Source organism: Sinohyriopsis cumingii, chromosome 15 (assembly GCF_028554795.1).
Source record: "Sinohyriopsis cumingii isolate HCF-2022 chromosome 15, ASM2855479v2, whole genome shotgun sequence".
NCBI lineage: Eukaryota > Metazoa > Mollusca > Bivalvia > Unionida > Unionidae > Sinohyriopsis > Sinohyriopsis cumingii.
This window is the reverse complement of record NC_142975.1, coordinates 144,854,005-144,872,933: the sequence shown is the minus strand read 5'-3', so window position 1 is coordinate 144,872,933 and position 18,929 is coordinate 144,854,005. Positions and strand designations below refer to the sequence as shown.

The 18,929-nt window shown below is 37.0% G+C and overlaps 1 protein-coding gene across 1 annotated transcript; it reads left to right on the top strand.

The window, feature by feature from the left end:
* Window positions 1-6,174: 6,174 nt before the first annotated feature.
* LOC149782985 (uncharacterized) lies at window positions 6,175-18,929 on the top strand. Its single transcript, XM_089934545.1, has 4 exons — window positions 6,175-6,416; window positions 11,070-12,548; window positions 14,599-14,682; window positions 17,372-18,929. The coding sequence occupies exons 1-4, from the start codon at window positions 6,209-6,211 to the stop codon at window positions 17,947-17,949; spliced, it is 2,349 nt and encodes a 782-aa protein (XP_089790671.1). The 5' UTR covers window positions 6,175-6,208; the 3' UTR covers window positions 17,950-18,929.

Sequence of the window (18,929 nt, the reverse complement as noted above, 5' to 3'; positions counted from 1 at the left end):
ATATATTTATTTCGTGTTTGGTGGTAAGACAAATATCATTGGTCTACAATTTTTTAGAAGTCGTCTGCATCAGATATAAAATGTGCTATTTATTATCATTTTGATGTGCCGAATTCAAATATGGACAATTAAAACAACTGATTGGCTACTGTTTCCAAGATATTTAAGTTTTTACATTTTACGTCTGTGTATATCGTGAACATAGCAGAGTTTTAATTATAAATTGTAAACCTAGGTCTTTGCATTAATGTATGGTTGGTTTACTTGATAACATGTCAACTGTCCTGTTTATGTAACAATAAAAAAAACAGCAAAAGGGTTACACTGGTCAACAGTGAAATCATTACTGACTTGAAAAGGCCCTAATCTGTAGTATTTTGGTGTGCCGAACACGAATATAACCGTGAAAAATTTGTATTGGCTCTCGTTTTGAAGATATTCATATACCTCATTTTCTATGTTTCACTGTGTAAATTTCTCCAGTAGGACTGCAGCAACATCCGGAATAATGATGTAACATTGCATAATACCATCATGCTCACATCATCCACAGTTGATTGCATCATTTTCTGATGCAATGCAATACTAATGCCATGCGGCTGCTGAAGTAAGTTGACGTCAGCAGTGTACTATACATGTGTAGGCCTATTATACTAATGCCAGGCGGCTGCTGAAGCTGACGTAAGCAGTGTACTATATAAAGCCCAATCAGATAGGTTCAGCATTTAAAATATTTTAGACGTTGTGCGAGACAGTTCAAGCTACTGTTACATAAAACTTATTATTTTATCCATTTACGTACAATAAAGAACAGTAATGCCTCGAAAGTGTGTTAATACCGCGGACAATTTTTGCTATATTTGTGGGGAAGTGACATTTGCCAACCAGAAGAAAAGTATCAATTCTCAAGGCATATCATCTTTACTTCGGATGCAAGGTTGGTGACCAAGACAAGCCTTGGGCTCCGCATATATGCTGTGCTACATGTACAACACAGCTTTCACAGTGGTTGAATTGCAAAAGGTCATCAATGCCGTTTGCAGTCCCAATGGTGTGGAGAGAGCCAAGCAACCACCTAAATGACTGTTACTTCTGCTTGGTTCCTCCTCTTTCCGGCGGAATAACGAAGCGAAAGAAGTCGAGAATAGTCTACCCAAACATTCCGTCTGCATTGAGACCAGTTCCACATGGTGAGGGACTTCCTATTCCAGAACCTCCAGCAGAATATTCTCTTGATTCATCTGACGAAGACAAAGGTGAGTCGACCTGTTCTTCTCCTGGTCCATCAGCATGCAGTGATCCAGATTTTCACTGTGGTGCATCATCAACCCCACACAGAATAACACAGGAAGAACTAAATGACCTGATTCGTGATTTGGACTTATCAAAGAACAAGGCAGAATTGCTAGGATCAAGACTCCAACAATGGAATCTTCTAGAAGAAGATGTCACAATTACTGCATATCGAAAGCGCCACCAGCAATTGGAGCCTTTCTTCAGAAAGGAAAGTAATCTGATATTCTGTTCCGATATTGAGGGCCTCATGAATGCTTTAAAAATCACTCATGACCCACAAGAATGGAGACTATTTGTGGACTCTTCGAAACTGAGTCTCAAGGCTGTGCTTTTGCACAATGGAAACATTCTTCCATCTATTCCAGTAGCGTATGCTGTCCACATGAAAGAGACATACGATAACTTAAGGCAGCTACTGAATTCCATTGAGTATAACAAGTACAGCTGGCACCTCTGTGGTGATTTGAAGGTAGTTGCCCTTTTAATGGGACTGCAGCAAGGATATACAAAATACATGTGTTTCTTATGCGAGTGGGATAGCCGAGCAAGGGAAATGCACTACATGAGGAAGGAATGGACTCACAGGCAGAATGTAGCCATTGGAGAGAAGAATATCCAACACCCAGCTCTGGTTGAGGCTCAGAAAATCTTGCTACCACCCCTTCACATCAAACTAGGTTTGATGAAGAACTTCGTGAAAGCCATTGACCGGACTTTGCCAGCATTCCGATACCTGCATGAAAAATTCCCTCGACTCAGCGAAGCAAAGATTAAAGAGGGAGTTTTTGTGGGTCCTCAGATTCGAGAGCTTTTCAAAGATGACCGGTTCAACAACTTGCTGGAAGGTGACGCGAAACAAGCATGGAATGCTTTTCGCCTAGTTTCTACAAACTTCCTCGGAAATGTTAGGGCAGAAAACTATAAGGAACTATTAGAAGACATGTTGATGAAGTATAAGAAACTTGGCTGCAATATGTCTCTAAAGATTCACTTCCTTCATTCCCATTTGGATTTCTTTCCTAGCAACTGTGGTATTGTTAGTGATGAACACGGCGAACGTTTTCATCAAGATATCGCAACAATGGAACAAAGATACCAGGGAAAATGGTCCACTACAATGCTGGCTGACTACTGCTGGACACTCCTCAGAGATGCTCCCGAACAGCTGTACAAGAGACAGGCGAAGAAATCTAAGATGTAGTCAATGACTTGATTTTTTATAGGTAGGCTATTACAGTTGACCTTTTACTATTGGAATGCATTTCGTTATGTAAACATTAATTTCTTGCAGATTACAAAAAAACTAGAGCCAATTTTGCAATTTGACTGTCATATTCGTGTTCAGCACATAAAAATTGATAAGAATTGACTAATTTTATTTCAGTAACATGACTTTTGTAAAAATTTGTTGTCCAGTGTTATATAAATAAAAAAATTATCAAACAAAACGCAAAACACACACACACACACACACATACACACACACACACACACACACACACACACACACACACACATATATATATATATATATATATATATATATATATATATATATATATATATATATATATATATATATATATATATATATATATATATATATATATATATATATATATATATATACATAGTTTAGTCCTTATTTAGTGTCTACTCGGCATTTCTTGGCATGTCTCTTGTATTCATTAATTGGAGCATATCTTCTCACTGTCCGGCTATAGTCTGCAAGCAGTGATGGGTTCCATTTGCACTGATAGTGTTTCTCCGTCGTTCCAATGTCTTGGTGAAATCGTTCGCCGTGCTCGTCGCTCACGGCTCTGCAGTTCGGTGTATAAATATCTAGATCAGATTGCAAAAAAATGTATCTTTAGTGACATGTTGCAACCAAGGCTTTTGTATGCCATGAGGGTTTCTTCCACTAATTCCCTGTAGTTGTCTGCCTTGTTTTCCGAGAAAATTTGTTGCCATAGCTGGAAGACTTTCCATGCCGTCTTTTCGTTGCCACGCAGTGCATGGTCAAATGCATCATCTCGAAGAAGTTCACAAGTCTGAGGACCAACAAAGACACCTTCCTTTACCTTAGCTTTACTTAACCTTGGAAATTTTCCACAGAGGTAATCGAAAGTTGCTTGTGTTTTGCCCATGGCCTTGACAAAGGTCTTCATCATACCCAACTTGATGTGCAAGGGTGATAACAAAATCTTCCTTGATTCAACATGTGGTGGATGCTGAACACTTTTCTTCCCAGGCTACAGTGAGTGTCGGAGTAGCCAGTCTCTCTTGATGTAGTGAGAATTTCTTGCACGACTATCCCATTTGTAGAGGAAACAGCAGTACTTTGTGTATCCAGTCTGCAGACCAAGGAAGAAAGCAGGAACCTTCAAATCGCGAAAAAGCTGCCATTGTTGTTTATGCGCCTCAAAAGTTGCTTCATGTTTTCATAGGTTTCCTTCATATGAAATGCATGACCAACTGAAATTGATGGCAAAACCTTGTCATTATGCAGCAACACAGATTTAAGACTCGTCTTCGATGAATCAGTGAACAGTCTCCACTCCTCTGGATCATGAATGGTGTTGAGGGCTGCCGTCACACCATTGATGCTGTTGCAGGCTACAAGATCACCTTCCATGAAGAAGAATGGGACAGGATCCTTTTGACGGTCACGGAACATGGAAACCCTAACATCAGCTGCTAGGAGATTCCACTCCTGTAGTATGGAGCCCAACAGCTCTTCCTTACTCTTAGATAGTTCCAAATCCCTGACAAGGTCATTCAGTTCACCTTGTGTTATGATGTGTAGTTCAGAGGAGGACGATGGGAGAAAATATGGGTCATATATGACATTGATATTTCAGGACTAAAAGTTTCATCCTCTTTCTCGTCTGACTCAAGCGAGAATGATTCTGGTGCATTAGGAACCGGCAGCCTTTTTCCACGGGGTACTGGGTGTAAAGCTGATGGGATGTCTGGATCATGCACAGTCCACTTTTTCTTCTTTGACACACTTTTTCCCAACTGGAGGCACCATGCAGAAGTAACAAGTAGCAATTGGTTATATGATCTATTGGTTCTCTCCAAATCATTGGCACTGCCGAAGGCATAGATTTCCTTTTCCTGTTCAACCACAGGTCAAGATTTCTTGCACAAGTATTGCAGCACATCTGTGTGGCCTACCTGTTGTCCTAATCTCCAGTTTTGCAGCCAAAATAAAGGTGATAGACTTTCTTAACCATAATGGTTATACTGCGTTTTGTGATGCAAAAGTGACCACCGCAAACATAGCAGAAGTTATCCGCATTGTTCACACAAGTACGAGGCATCTCTGCTCACTTTGGCTAAACAGAAACGTGTCCTGCAAAAATCAAACGCTGACAAATAAGACAGCACGACACTGTATGATTTCTAGAGCTGATATAGGGTAATTTATTCAGCAGAGTGATGTAAGTTTATTTATGATTGCATCATCCATGACTTCTAGGTATAACATGATCCAATTCATATCATGTATGATGCAATGCCAGCTTCAGATTGCATCATTGTTTTGCCTAAAAAGCAAGTACTGTCAAAGCCCAGTCGTAGATTTATTCATAAATTCAGTCAAAGATGTATTTTAGTCTTTTCTGGTTTAAATTGACATCCCTTCCCTTTATAACTCACTTATCCTACACCATTCCCAAGTCAGGAGTCGAATATACTGACCCATTATCATATCTTTATATCTAGAGCCAATCAACAATTTTAAGAATCATTTTCATTCTCAATGACCCAGAATTAGTAAAGTTTAACTACATTTATTTCGGAAGCATTTTGGCTGTAGACCAGTGTATTTAGTATAATCAGCTAAATTATTTATGTTTAAAGCATAAATAAATAGCGTGGTTTTTACCTACGGATATGTATATTTCAAGGGACATCATAACATGATAATTTGTGGAGTAACTAATTGTGGGAAATGTATTTTTGCGCGAAATCTTATAGAGACTGAATGCAAACACTCTTTCGATTATTACATTATGGTCATTGACTTTTTATACAGTTCCGAACCAGGACCTGTCAAATCTGAGAGACTGTCCTTATTTATTTCTTTTCTTGTTTTTTTTTTCTTTAGTAAAATTTATAAAAATGATAAAAATCTGTCTTTTAATATGGACAATATTGCTTTAAAAATATAATTAATTTATATTTTGTTTTAAAAAGATTGCAATAATAATACATTTTGTTACATTCAATCCTGGCCATAGTCATATTATTCACATGAATTTTCTTTCGTAACTTTCTGAATTATAAAAAAAAACAAGAACAACACAAAGATGTGTCTGAATTACAAACTATTAAACGTGATATGGTTTATATAACATAACAGATGCTTAGAGTGATCTGCGTTTTAGAAATTTAAAAGTCAATGTATTACATCGTCTCCTCAAAATGCCCATTTGAACTTTAAAAAAATACATTTTCAATCAAAGTTTCAATTTCACGAGAAATAATAAAAAATGCATTGCAAATTTTGTTACACTAGTTAAAAGACATCATTTAGACGTTTTCATTTACTGGAGAAGTCCTTGGTATGTTTCTTTTAAAGAAAAATTTACTAACAATCAATTACTGCACACTATTATTTTTTAACTGATATGTCCGTCTTATGTATGGAATTTTGTTTTAAATATTGCAAGTATGTCTGCATTCGATTTTCTACGTGTACTTCATGTTTCTTTAAAGATACGGTATGCGATAAATAATCACGCAAAAGATTGTATAATTGAATAACCGTCTGTTGTCTTAGAATACGTTGCCTGTTTATGACGTCATCTCAATATGCCCATAACGACCACCCTGTTTGGCAGTGATGCCGATCCACATGGCTGTGTTAAATTCTGCCTTAAAGTAGCGATGTGATTCATGCGTTATGTCCGAAAGCTTTCCTAGTGAATTCGTTAGCCACCACAGAAGAGTGGCTGACGCACTACAAAAAGAAAACGAAGATCTTTCAGGGGAGAATATTCGTCTGAGGCGATGTCTTCTTCTGCTACAGGAAAACGCTGAACTGAAGACTGTCACTGCCATGACTTCGGTGCTTAGCTCTAGTGACCGAAAACTTAGAGATTTCTTAACAGGTATTCCTTATGCAGGGGATTCCCCTCTTTATCCCACACACACAACCCCCAAAAAACGAAAAAAATTACATTGGCAAGCTTGTACGTTAAATTGTACGTTAAGTAATTTGTACGAATTGCAGATGATGCAGAAGAAAAGTCTTTAGAATGTACACAAATACAAATTAAAGAAAACTTGTTTATATGTACTCGAAAAACCAACCTGAATTAGTATAAAATACATTATTTTTTTAGCAGTTATTAAAATTGGGGGTGGGGGCTAATTTGCCAGACAAAACAATATGGAAGTGCAATGAATGAATTACAAGATATATTTATAACATTTTAAAAAAATGGCTGTCGGTTCGATTTTTTTAAAATACAATTTACCTTTGAAGTCCAGGAAGTGAAAAATCAGCTCAGCGTTTTGATAGGTGCTCATCTGAAGTACGGCCAAGCTGTACTCTATAACCCAAATTACACACATCAACTAAACGCAGACATACCAGGAATTGAAAGTTCTTTTAACAATAGCTAAATTATGCAAGGTCTTTTTTTAAATGGCTCTGGTAACCAGTGAGGAAAACCGGGAAAATTATTTTTCTTTAAAACTTGAACTCTATGCAAAATATGGAACTGTAGAGCGCCACCATAGCAAATGAAACGATTCGGAAAATATAGCTAGGTCATCGGCATGTGGTAAAACGAGCGTTTCGGCAAATATAGCTAAATCATTGGCATATAGCAAAACATGCAGTTTCAACATACGATCAATATCTAAACCATAACTGTCATCGGGCAATACTATTGGATGGTCAAGCAAAATATGGAGAAAAGTAATGGTGAGAGAATGCAACCTTGCCGTACATCATAAGGGTAATGAAAGAAGTAAATTTTCTTCAGGTCGTAACACAAGTTTTTGCTGGTTTTCATTTTTGCTTAATTATATTTAACATTTTACTAGTGATTTCCAAGTTTAGTTTATGCCAAAATTTCGCTATTTATTCTATCAAATGTATTCTCAAAGACCACGAATGTAAAATAGAATCTGGCATTGTATTTTAGAAGATATTTTGTGACAATTTCTCTGTCTCAGTTCGGACTAATGATGGTTACTAAGTAGTCTCGTTAAAGTAGACTCTCGCTTGACTCCAAGGTATCTACACCTAGGTTTGGGGTCAACGTTGAAGAGGGAAATTGTCATAGCAGAGAAAGTTAACATACATTTAGGTGTCTTTTCCTACTTAGACTGACATTCATTCTTGAACGCAATTAGGAACACTGTGTGCCGTCAAAAGTGGGCAGCTGATGAAAATTACTGCTCCTGTGAGGTCAAATAATGAAAATGAAATCAAAGCACACTACGTCTGCCTGTTTTTCAAATATAAAAACGAATTTTCACAGTGATGTTTTGCTATTTAATGAAAGTGGACTCATACATTTTTCAGTATAAAAGTCAATGTTTCGGGTGGGATGGGGTGGGGTGGGGGTTCTTTATTTTAATATTATTCGTTTTTGTAGTTAGAAATTCGCAAATAGCTTTGCAGCGCTAGCAATCTTTCGATTTAGCAGGTACGCAAAATCTGGCAAAGCTTGAGCCCTCCTACCCCCGTACACATACGTACTTTTTTACACACCCACACCTGCGTACTTTTGCTTGACGCACCCCACCTTCCGAATTCTAAAGAACGGCATATATTTAATCCATGCAGAAACCATAAAGGATTAATAATATTAACGTGTTTTATGAAACAGATTGTCATCCGACGTTGACTGTCAGGCTGCATCAAAGAAAATAGCTGCGTAACTTTAAACAGTTTGTCTAGTGTCCGCTAAAATTTAAACGCCGACTGAACCAAGTCGAGCAGGTTACGTATTAGACAAATTATTATCGAGGTTTCACCACACCCAACCCCCGTTTCCTATGCGTACGTACATTATTTGTAGGCCCCCAACCATACGCAAGCGTAGGCATTTATGTGAAGAAAAAAGAAAAAAAACACACCTCCCCCTCCATGCGTACGTACTATATGGACGTACCCTAAATCGCAATGCTTGCTCTCAAATCTAGTCCTACAAAGTAAGACACATCACCCGATATTTTTGTTGTGGGGGGGGGAGGTGATAGCATTTAAACAAAAACAACATGCGCTATGTCTTACATTGTAGAACTACTATCAAACCGAAACCAATTCCCATCATTCAGATTTAACAACAACAAAAAAAAAAAAAAGAAGAAAAAAAGACAAGTTTAGATCCGTAAACCTCTCTGGTATACATTCCAGTTTTCAACGCAATGGTAACCAGCAAGGAAAAAAAAAACGATGAATTGTTTCTCCTTAAACGTTAGATCTGTGAAAATTTCGAAATTCTGGAACGGAATCTTATCACGCCCTCGTCAAACTTCAAACTTTCGGATGCGTTTCAGAACGGATCATTTCCAGTTGGTAGTTTGATTTTGTTTACATATCACCACAAGTAGGTCATTAAGTACCAGGAATAAAGTGCCTTTTCCGATGACACACAACGGCAGCCGACCAAGGCTAACATGATGGTAGCATTCGTGCATTATGGAAAGCAAGTTTCTTGCAAGAATTATTAACTCCGGATTAAACAGTTTGGCAGCTTACACAAAACACATTCTCCCGAAACTTAACAGCTTGATAACGGAATTGACCCACTAAGCACGGACAGCTTCTTGTTTTACAAAAACACATGATAACACGTCTTTACTACGAACTTTATTTGGCTCAGCTTACAATCAGGATATATGACTTTAATCATTTAACACAACAGAGTTAAGAATTCAGGTGTTGGAACTATTTTGCTGAACTTTTAACGTGTGCATGTGCCTGCCGAGTTGTTGGCGCAGGATAATTTACAAAAAATGTAAACTGGATCGCCGTATAGCAGCATTGTTTATTCAGTGGCAACGGTGCTGAGAGGGCTCTTGTATGGCGAAGGTCTCACGGAGCCAAGCGTGACGAAATTTTCTTATTAAAAAAAGACTGGGGACCGACAACATAAAATCTATGTAGGTAACAGATGTTGTCGTTTCTGCGTAAATGATCCTGAATATCAATAGACTTGTAACATTAATTCACTGGTTATAATAAGGGTACACATTACCGCCTTTGCACCAACACATTCTACCTCTAAATTATAATATCGTATGTTTACATTAATCGTTTATGCACAAATAGTGCTGTGAATTTTATTGTATGGAAAGTGAATTTATCGGAAGGAACATACAACTATCCCATTGCTCGCAGCGGGAATATCTTGACTTGGTTATGTCCGTATGTCCGTGCAGAGAAGCTCGTTAGCAAGATTACCCAAAAAGGACATTCAACGTAGACACCAAAAAATTGACAGTCCTGTTTGCATCCATATACAGATGAGCTGCTTAGATTTTCAGACCATTACAACAGTTGTTCTTTTTTTTTTTTTTTTTTTTTTTACACAGAATTTGCTGTTTGAATGAAACCTTGTTAGAACGATAAGGCACAACATATCGAGACAGGCACACTAAATTTGGCGGGCAGTAAGTTACCTGCTTAGATTTTCATTTTATAATAGAAGTTTTCAAAACAAATCTTAAGTTTCTGAACTTGTTGTACACAGATTTGTTTGTATACACTGAAGAATTACATGTTTTACCTCAAATATACAGAACGTTCGAAAAACTCCTTAAGCTAACACAAGTTTTCATTAGTTCTTGTAAGAAAGTTTTCTGACTTGATGAAAGCAGTTTGTTTGAAGGTTAGACAGTTTTAGTTTGCGTCGTCTCTTAATCTGTGCTGGGGGGAAAATCTCTCCTCATTTGTACACGTATCGATTCTAGGTTAGCAAATATCACCTATTCGCTTAAAATTCAGCTAATTAAATATTCAGATAGTTTAGATGTTTTCTCCACTAATGCTCGTTAGTATTAGCAGTCCATCACAAGTAAATGAATTCTGTTAATTTCCATATGAGGAAAAGATCAATGGTTATTTACGGATAAACGATGTTGACTAAATACTCCTGTCCCACGCATTGAGCTTATCTATACAAATTTAATTCCCTATATATATTAACCTTGTGGTATGTAGTAGTCTGTCAGTTCACACTTACCAATGTAATACTTATTAGTTTTGGAACTCCATTGGTCGTGAGAACCAATGCAAGCAGGTACAACCTAGAATACAAAAGGGTGAGTTCAGATACGTTAGAAAGACATACGAGAATGTGAAATGACTCTCCAATACACCCCCCCCACCCACCCCCACCCCCCTTATGCCATAATGACCCTGTGCTTTGCCCTAGGGCCGGGCCTACATTTAAGGAACATTTATTTAATTTACTAAAATGATTTTGATATTAAAACAGCCTGTTATAAACCCTAACATGACCCGCTTATCTTCGATAGCGAACATTACTAGTGTATTTCAGGAATACTTGCAAATAACACTACATTTCTTATGGTATTAAATCTGGAAGTGTGAAGTATAAATTAAATGTTTATATTTTATTAGTGTGATGCGTTTATTTTAAGGGTTAATATGCTATACTGTTTTCTTCTGTGTTTTGCTCTGACTGGTACATCTATGGACTCCATCTTACGACATATTTTATCAATAAATAAACGTATGTCCAATATATGTGTTTACCTGAACACACATTTCTTTCCAGATGCTATTTTGAATTATGGTACCAAAAACAGCACAGCAAACCATTTCCGACCTATTTCTACATCGCCTTATCAGATCTCAAGAGAAAACACGAGCCCTGTGGTTTCAAAGATGCCCAGCAGTCGAGTAACTCCCGATATCAATTCCTCTATCGGTAAGGGCAGATTTGGTGAAGACAATACAAATCAATACGAACCAGAATCAGAGTTAGGTCCCATACCTTTCAAAGAATATGATACATCAAATCTTCGCACTCAGTTGTACCAGTCCGATTTTCCAAAAGATACAGAAGAATCACAGTCGGACCAAGAGCCTCCAAGAACGTCCGTATCTCCCCGTGGTAAGTGGTTGTCTGACAGAATGGAGAGAAGGAAATACATGATGCCATCTCCAAACAGAGAATCCGCAACATCAGAAGTGGAGAAAACATTCTCTCGGAGCCCGTCTGGTCCCAAGTCTTACGCGTGGAGAAAACAAACTTCTTCACCCGTGAAACACCTGTTAACTGGTAAAACGGCGTTAAGAAAATCCGTTTCGCCAGGTTCAGTTAGTCCAAGGAAATTAACCAAAATCCGAGAACTATCTCCAGCCCGAGAATTATTTGAACCCAGGCCTAACGTTGATAAGAGAAAATATATTTCTACGGCTGATGACATGTTTGTCGATAGAACGAACGTAATATATGCTTCTCCGACTTCGCTACGTTCAACAGATATGTCAGCGGCGGAACGAGCTCAACCCACGGGGACGGTCTTCAACAAAACCTATCTGAGTGGAAGAAAATCTGTACCACCTAATATTGATATCTTTACTGACAGAATGGAGAGGGTGAAATCGTACTCACCATCTCCGTTTATGCCAGTAGCGCGATTAGCACCTGGTGCTCCTACTAGACCTACAATTATTCCCCAATACGGTGATAGAAAAATGACAAGTATGCAGAGAAGTGGTCACTCGCCGTCAGAAGGTTCTTATTACAGATCACATTCGAGAAAAACATCGCCGCTTACACTGCAAGAGAGTGATCTAATAAGCAACGCATTGACACCATACAATCAAGATTTTCAAAGGAAAGAAGGGACTATTATGTCAAACTTTCAGAAAAGGAATTTCACACAAGACCAATCTTCACCTGGTACTGTCAACCTTGCAGACACACTTTCCTATAATCAGCATGATGTTGCAGAAATAAATTCTCAGTCAATGAGGAGTGACACAATGAAATCCAGTTCTGTGACAAGCACTGGCGACAAGGAGCAAGGGCCACAAACACTTGGATCAACTCGTCAGCAGAGCCCATCAAGCCGTTATTATGGAGATCAGGGACCCTCCACGCAATCAGCAACTGAAAGTGAAGGTTATGTAACTCAACTGGTCCATGATGCAAGCCAGCCGCAAGGTGGATATTACGATGCAGTGGGAAACCCAGTGGCTGCTTCGACCCCAATACGACCAGCTAGTACACTGAACAAACATATAGGTAAGCCACGCATTTATCTTTAATCTTAAAGGGAAAATTTGAACATAGGTATAATATGCCCTAAATCGATAGAATTCACCTTATTATAATTTTTCACATTCGTAAACACAAAGTGCAATGAATCAACCAATTTAAAATAAAGTAGCCTTTATCTCCTAATTTCCTAATTTTTTCGACTCGTGATGTTCGTCATTTCTGGTTGAGGAAGCTGAATTCTTACATGTGAACGGCACTTCCTGTTCAGATATAATGAACTGGAATCGGTTATGGACAAATGAAAGAAATATACCATTGATAAATTTTTGTATATTCTTCGTTTAGAAATAAGTTTTGCTTAAGCAGTCACTAATATTTACAAGATTAAAATTGAGAAAAGTGGATTTTGTAGACAAGGTGATTTACCGCCATTAATTTTTATTCATATGCATACATTTTTACATTGATTAATAGCCATCTCAAGATAGTGTGTATATATTTTGTTACTATATAAATTTTTTAAAAATCAATATGAGGAAAATATCATCAAAGAAAACGACATATGAACCATTATTACAGCGAGATGTGACTATGATGTCACAAAAGAGAACGATGGCACAGAAGAGAAAGTGAAAAGTGAGGTAATTCATTTGCGCGTACCTGGATATAGTCAAAATAACGGCATTTTCCCGTGATTTCGGATCTGTCAAACAATATAAAATTGGCACAATAACTTAGAATTGAATCAGGATTTATATAGTGATTACAAGTTTAAAGGCCGGACTGTTCCTTTAAAGTGTACATCTGCACCCGATAATTATATATTGTTTTGCAAAAATCATAACATTTCAAAAAATGTACCCTAAGAAAGAAACCGAGCTAAGCCATTTGAAACACAGCTCAAAGTTTAACATTGCAAATTTTTTGTTAGTAATTTTCTTTTGAAAATATTCTCAAGATGTTCATAAGTTATTCCTAAGGACAAGATGTTCATAAGTTATTCCTAAGGACTGGCCCACCTTACATTGAGATCTAAAGAAATCTGATAATTAAAAACTTGGCAAAATGAAACATCCGTTGATACCGTCATTTCCCATCATACACCTCATTCCATATACTTACAGACCGTATCATATAATGGTTTCGTCGTTAGTTCTATTGCTTGTCTCTGGTGCTGGTTAATTGTTTATGCATGCAAGGAACATGATCAGTGTTATCGTTTATGGTTAGTACACTTACTTTACGGATGACTTTTAAAAGGTTTCACTATTATTATCTTTGTTATGCAAACAACTCTTGTACACATGTAGCGAACTTGAGCGTTTGGTCAGTTATACTACCCCTTTTAACGAGCGACTACTTTTAAGGACTGGACAGTCGCAGAAGGCTTCCATTCTTTATAAGGATTGAATAGTGTTTAATTCCATTATTGATCAGTATTGAATAGTGTTTAATATTTCAACTCTACAATGATTGTAAAGTCCGTAAATTGTAAAGGTTAATCAGCCTTCAAAATAATGGGATAGGCATTCCGAAAAATGTAATATCAGGTAAATTTCAAAACCAGCAACCTAATACACACTGGCCTATTGGATTAAACCGGTCCTGGTTTTGCCCCACAGACCATTGGACCGGTTTCATTCCACAGACCCCTGGTCTAATTGTTTGCACTCTCCTTAAATGATGTTTCTAGGTCTGCCGCTGACACATTTTAAATAGACGCAAAGCGTGCCGCTAATTTTTCGTTCTTTAATTCGAGATGAACGAGATGCGCGATTGTCATGGCAAATACACGTAAGCTGTACATATCTACGTTAATTGCTATACATAATCGAAGAAACTTCAGTTTGAAAGGTCGAAGAGAATGCGACTGGTGTCGAGATACGGAACTTTGGTGGTAGTGATGAGTGAAGGTGTTCCATTGAATAAAGGCTATTTACACTTTGCCGACTTTAATTACTGTTGACAAAAGTTTGTTAATACGTGATAGTCCCTTTCTAAAACTGCCGTGATGTAACCTGTACTCTTTCTTCTTACATGAGAAATGCGATTAACTTTCCATTTTTTTCTTCAGAAAATATTCTTCTCATGGATGCCTGCTCCACGCATTCTCTGGAACAATTGCTTGGATTAAAAGGAGAAGACGCTAATAAAAGAGGTAGGCTAAATACCCACGCCGTCTTTTATATTCACACAACTCATCCTTTTAAATGCAGTTGCTTTGTTCCTTTGCCGACATAGAAAAATCATTTTTCAAGCAGGTGACTGTGACCGTGTGACACCTACGATAATGAAGATGATGATGTCTGTTATGAGGCATAATTCGACAACTGACTTAGTTACCAAACATACTGGGAAAACAACGTGTACACCATAATCAGACGAAATACGTGACGAAGCGTCTATAAAGTGAATGAAGAATTTTGTAGTAGTTACTTTATAGGCTTACGAAGATATTTTTTTCCAGCATTTTATGCTGAATGGTTTAACAAGATTTTTTTTTGGGGGGGGCGAGGGGTTGTCTCTTTTTGTCTTTCTCGCTAGGTGATGACTTTTTGAATCTGTAAGCAGGAGTGATCGTAGTGTTTTGTGCAATTTTAAATATACAAATGCATATTAAATCCTTGCTTTTATAACAACAAATCTCTTACTGCACATCTCAATATCCTGGTTAAAATATTTGCAGGTTCGTTGACAGTTGGCGTCTGAGTCAAGAATTATTATTATTATTATTATTATTGCTGCTGCTGCTGTTGTTGTTGTTGATAAATATTCTTTGTTGAAAAAGACTGGGCTGATGATTATTGCTCATTATTATCAGTTAAGTGTAATACATTGAAATCAGCCTATGCCATTCCATGCAAAGCAGGCATTATGCAAACTCATGGGACTAATGGTATGGAAGAATAGTAACTAGTGTAGAAAAAGGCAAACATAAAATAGAGTATATATGGGTTTGGCCGACTAGGATTGGTTGATATTGAAAACAAATTATTAGGAAACTAATCTTTCGAGAGCTTATCCTAGTTAACTGAAAAAATAGGGACAATGTTTTATAGATGGAATGTCAGCCCTTTTGCAGACCTAGGTTAGGAAAAATCGCTGCTGAAATTAGCACCTGACTGTTTGGTGCGGAATTGAAAACACGTGTTTCAAACACGTGTAGATTAAAAAAATAATGCCGCAGTTCATATAGTTTTCTCTACACGGAAGCTTACATCACGGATATGTCTATACTGATAAATATAGGTTTTATAATGAGCATTCGGAACTTTGAAGTTAATAAATTTTAATATCGTGAACGTTCTCTTAGATGAACTAATGGAGGTGAATTAGTAGCGTGAGTCTTACAAACACTAACAACCTAACAGTGGTTCCACATATGCATGTACAGTTTAACTTTACTATAAATGATAAATTCTGTCCCTGTTTGCACTTAACAAGCGAAATCAATCCCTTTGTCTTTCATATTTCAATTTTAAATTGAAGAGAGGTAATGGGTGATAGCAGGAACATACGACTCAAGCTAAAACAGGAAGAAGACTGACACCAACAAACATCATTATAAAGTCTTGTGTAAAGATTGTTTCTGCGGTATATGCTTTTTCAAGTGTAATACACATTCTGATTGAGATGGTTACATTTGAGAAAATGTTTTCGAAAAATGTCACTATTGTGTTAATATTTATTGTATAAACATTGTTATGGGTCCTCGTGTGTGTGTGTATGTGTGTGTGTTTGTGTGTGTGTGTGTGTGAGAGAGAGAGAGAGAGAGAGAGAGAGAGAATTTGGATATACAATTTAATTTATAATGGGATGATTTTTACTGAATTTATGATTATTCAATAAAATTTATGATATTATAAATTTGGTTGTGATATAAATTAAATTCATGATTTCATGCATTCAAATTATGATATCATGAATTATGTTTAATTTATAATATAACAAGTAACTTTTGTCCCATTGAAATTTTTAATTTTCCCCTGCACTAGTTCCGCGGATAAAAGGTAAAGGTCAGAATTAACTGGGTGTTATCTCGGTCTCACTCACCTTAACCTAAACCAATTTTTTCTCGCACCACCACTGGCTGAAATTTCGTACCTTGAAAGCATATCTGACGTAAGAGGATAAAACAGATGGTAATAGGAAAAACGGTACCAATACCATAATAATAGTTGATAACATGATAGTGTTGATGATTAATCGAAGATTAAGTCTAATATTTCACCATTCTTTCCAATCCTTTTCACTTTTTAAATGGTATGGTATCTTCCTACAGCAATTAAACGTATTTGGTCCATGCGTCTTTTTTCTCGTTTAAAATTTTGAGATTTCGTACGGAGTACTCAAACACATGTACGCAAGTTTTATAACCGAACTTATTTTAATTTTTATTTGTTTAAAGATTTAATGTCTTATTTAATAGGATCGCCGCATTACTTCTTTTTCGCGGATTATGTTCGGTTCTCCGACATATTGGGATTTAGAAGAGCAATATTATAAGTTTCAATTATCGTCAGAATTACCGCCTTTGGAAACAGGTATCCGTCATCTTTCCGGTCGACCTTTCTCGGAATTATCATGACAGGGAATTCTAATTTGTTGCATGTAATAAATTAGTGGCGATGAAACACCTTTTGTATATTGCCTGTAGTTATTCATTACACACTTACATAATTAGCCTATGTTTTTGATGCGTAATTAATGTCTGTTACACACTTCTTGTGCTAAAAAGCTGAGGATGACCCAAGATATAACGAACAGAGATTTCAACAAATATAAATTTGAGTGACAGATGTGATGCGAAAACTATCTATAGAGTCTATTCGAATTATATCTTTCAGCAAAGTCAATTCTGTTTCGCCCAGTCGATAAGATTTGTGGCCAGCATCCGATCATCACCCGATCACTGAAAAACAGCCTGTCGACTATGAAACCCAACATGAGGTTGATTGGAGAGATCGCATTCCAGCTCGATCGCCGTATCCTTGATCATGTCTTCACGGAAGTAAGGAGTCTGCAGAAGAAGTCCAAATCTAATCACAGGTTCTATGGCTTCAGCATTTCCACTATTTATCAAATGATGCATAAGATAGCGAAGAAGGGCAACCGGTTCGACAACAATATGGAACTGGAGATGAGACTGAAATTCGAAAAAATGCTCGTGAAGCTCAGTTCGTTCGGCTACATCTACGACCTCCATGCGGATTTCACGCAAGATATCGTCAATAAATACGGCCTCCTAAACGGCCCACCAGATCAACTTACTATTAAAGGTTTCGGACTTGACAATCCCTTGGTGCTTCGCGTGTTGCTTGCCCAGCTGATCCGAGATAGACAAGAAATGTATGACATGCTTATAATCCTGGATTGTCTTTGCTTTTTGTCTCATGAAGACGGAAAACCATTATTTATATGGTGACTTAAGGCTTCTATTATTTTTCAACATGAAAACTTTTACCATGTCGATATATATTAGGATGTGGAATACTCTTAATATTTCTCATAGCAAAAATTGTGCAGTTGCTATGAAAGGAAAAGGCAATAGGGATTTATTCGATTTTTTTTTCTCAGTTCATCTATCACTTGCTAAAGCATTTTTTTTTCCCGCAAGAAAGAGCATTAGCTCTTGAATTGGATCATTTTGTCGCTTGTTTCTATCAAAACAACGAAAAGAAAATCTTCATTAGTGCTCATAAAGATTTCAGATGTATACATAACTGACATGTATTAAATTTCCATGGTCTAGTATATGTTATCTATTATCAATTAATTTACTGTATTTTTTTAAAAAGGTTGAATTTTTATTTGAAGCTGAATAATAGCGTTCTGCACACACATAAACGGTGTGTATGATGTGATTTGAGTATTCCCTGTGAATACAGTACCTTTAACTTCTTTTTCTTTAGAGGGAATTTATTTTATTTAAACATTATGCATTTAACACACGTCAGAGAAAGTGGAATTAGATGCAAAAGCTTAAGTGTAATCGTTGATTCTGAGGTGTGAAAAGTAGTCTGGTGCGATTTTGATTTGCTAAACTGGACACCTAAAGATGAATATGTCCACCGTCCATGTAGCAGTTATGTATGGAGCTGCCAGAAAATGATGTCAGGAAACTGGTACCTATACTTTGCAGAGAAATGAAGAAGAAAAAAATGAATCGAAAGATTATACATTGCTTGACTATACAGTGTATCCCTTTTACCTTACGTTTGCAACTGCATAGATTAGTGCGAACTGTGAACATAAAACGTTGCATTCGTAATAGTTTCTTATGTAAATGTTCTGATTCATTATTTGTTTGTTACTCGTTGTTTTCGATGTACACACGCTGCAAGTTAGGTATTGCTGTAAAAGTTTGCTTTGTTCCTAATAAAGAACTTGAACGTTTAATCGCAA

What these genes read in the sequence shown, in the direction of transcription:
- LOC149782985 (XM_089934545.1), top strand. Translation starts at nt 6,209, where the DNA reads ATGTCCGAAAGCTTTCCTAGTGAATTCGTTAGCCACCACAGAAGAGTG. An exon ending in ACTTAGAGATTTCTTAACAG is followed by an intron (nt 6,417 to 11,069) that starts GTATTCCTTATG and finishes ATTTCTTTCCAG; the next exon opens with ATGCTATTTTGAATTATGGT. An exon ending in AGAAGACGCTAATAAAAGAG is followed by an intron (nt 14,683 to 17,371) that starts GTAGGCTAAATA and finishes TATATCTTTCAG; the next exon opens with CAAAGTCAATTCTGTTTCGC.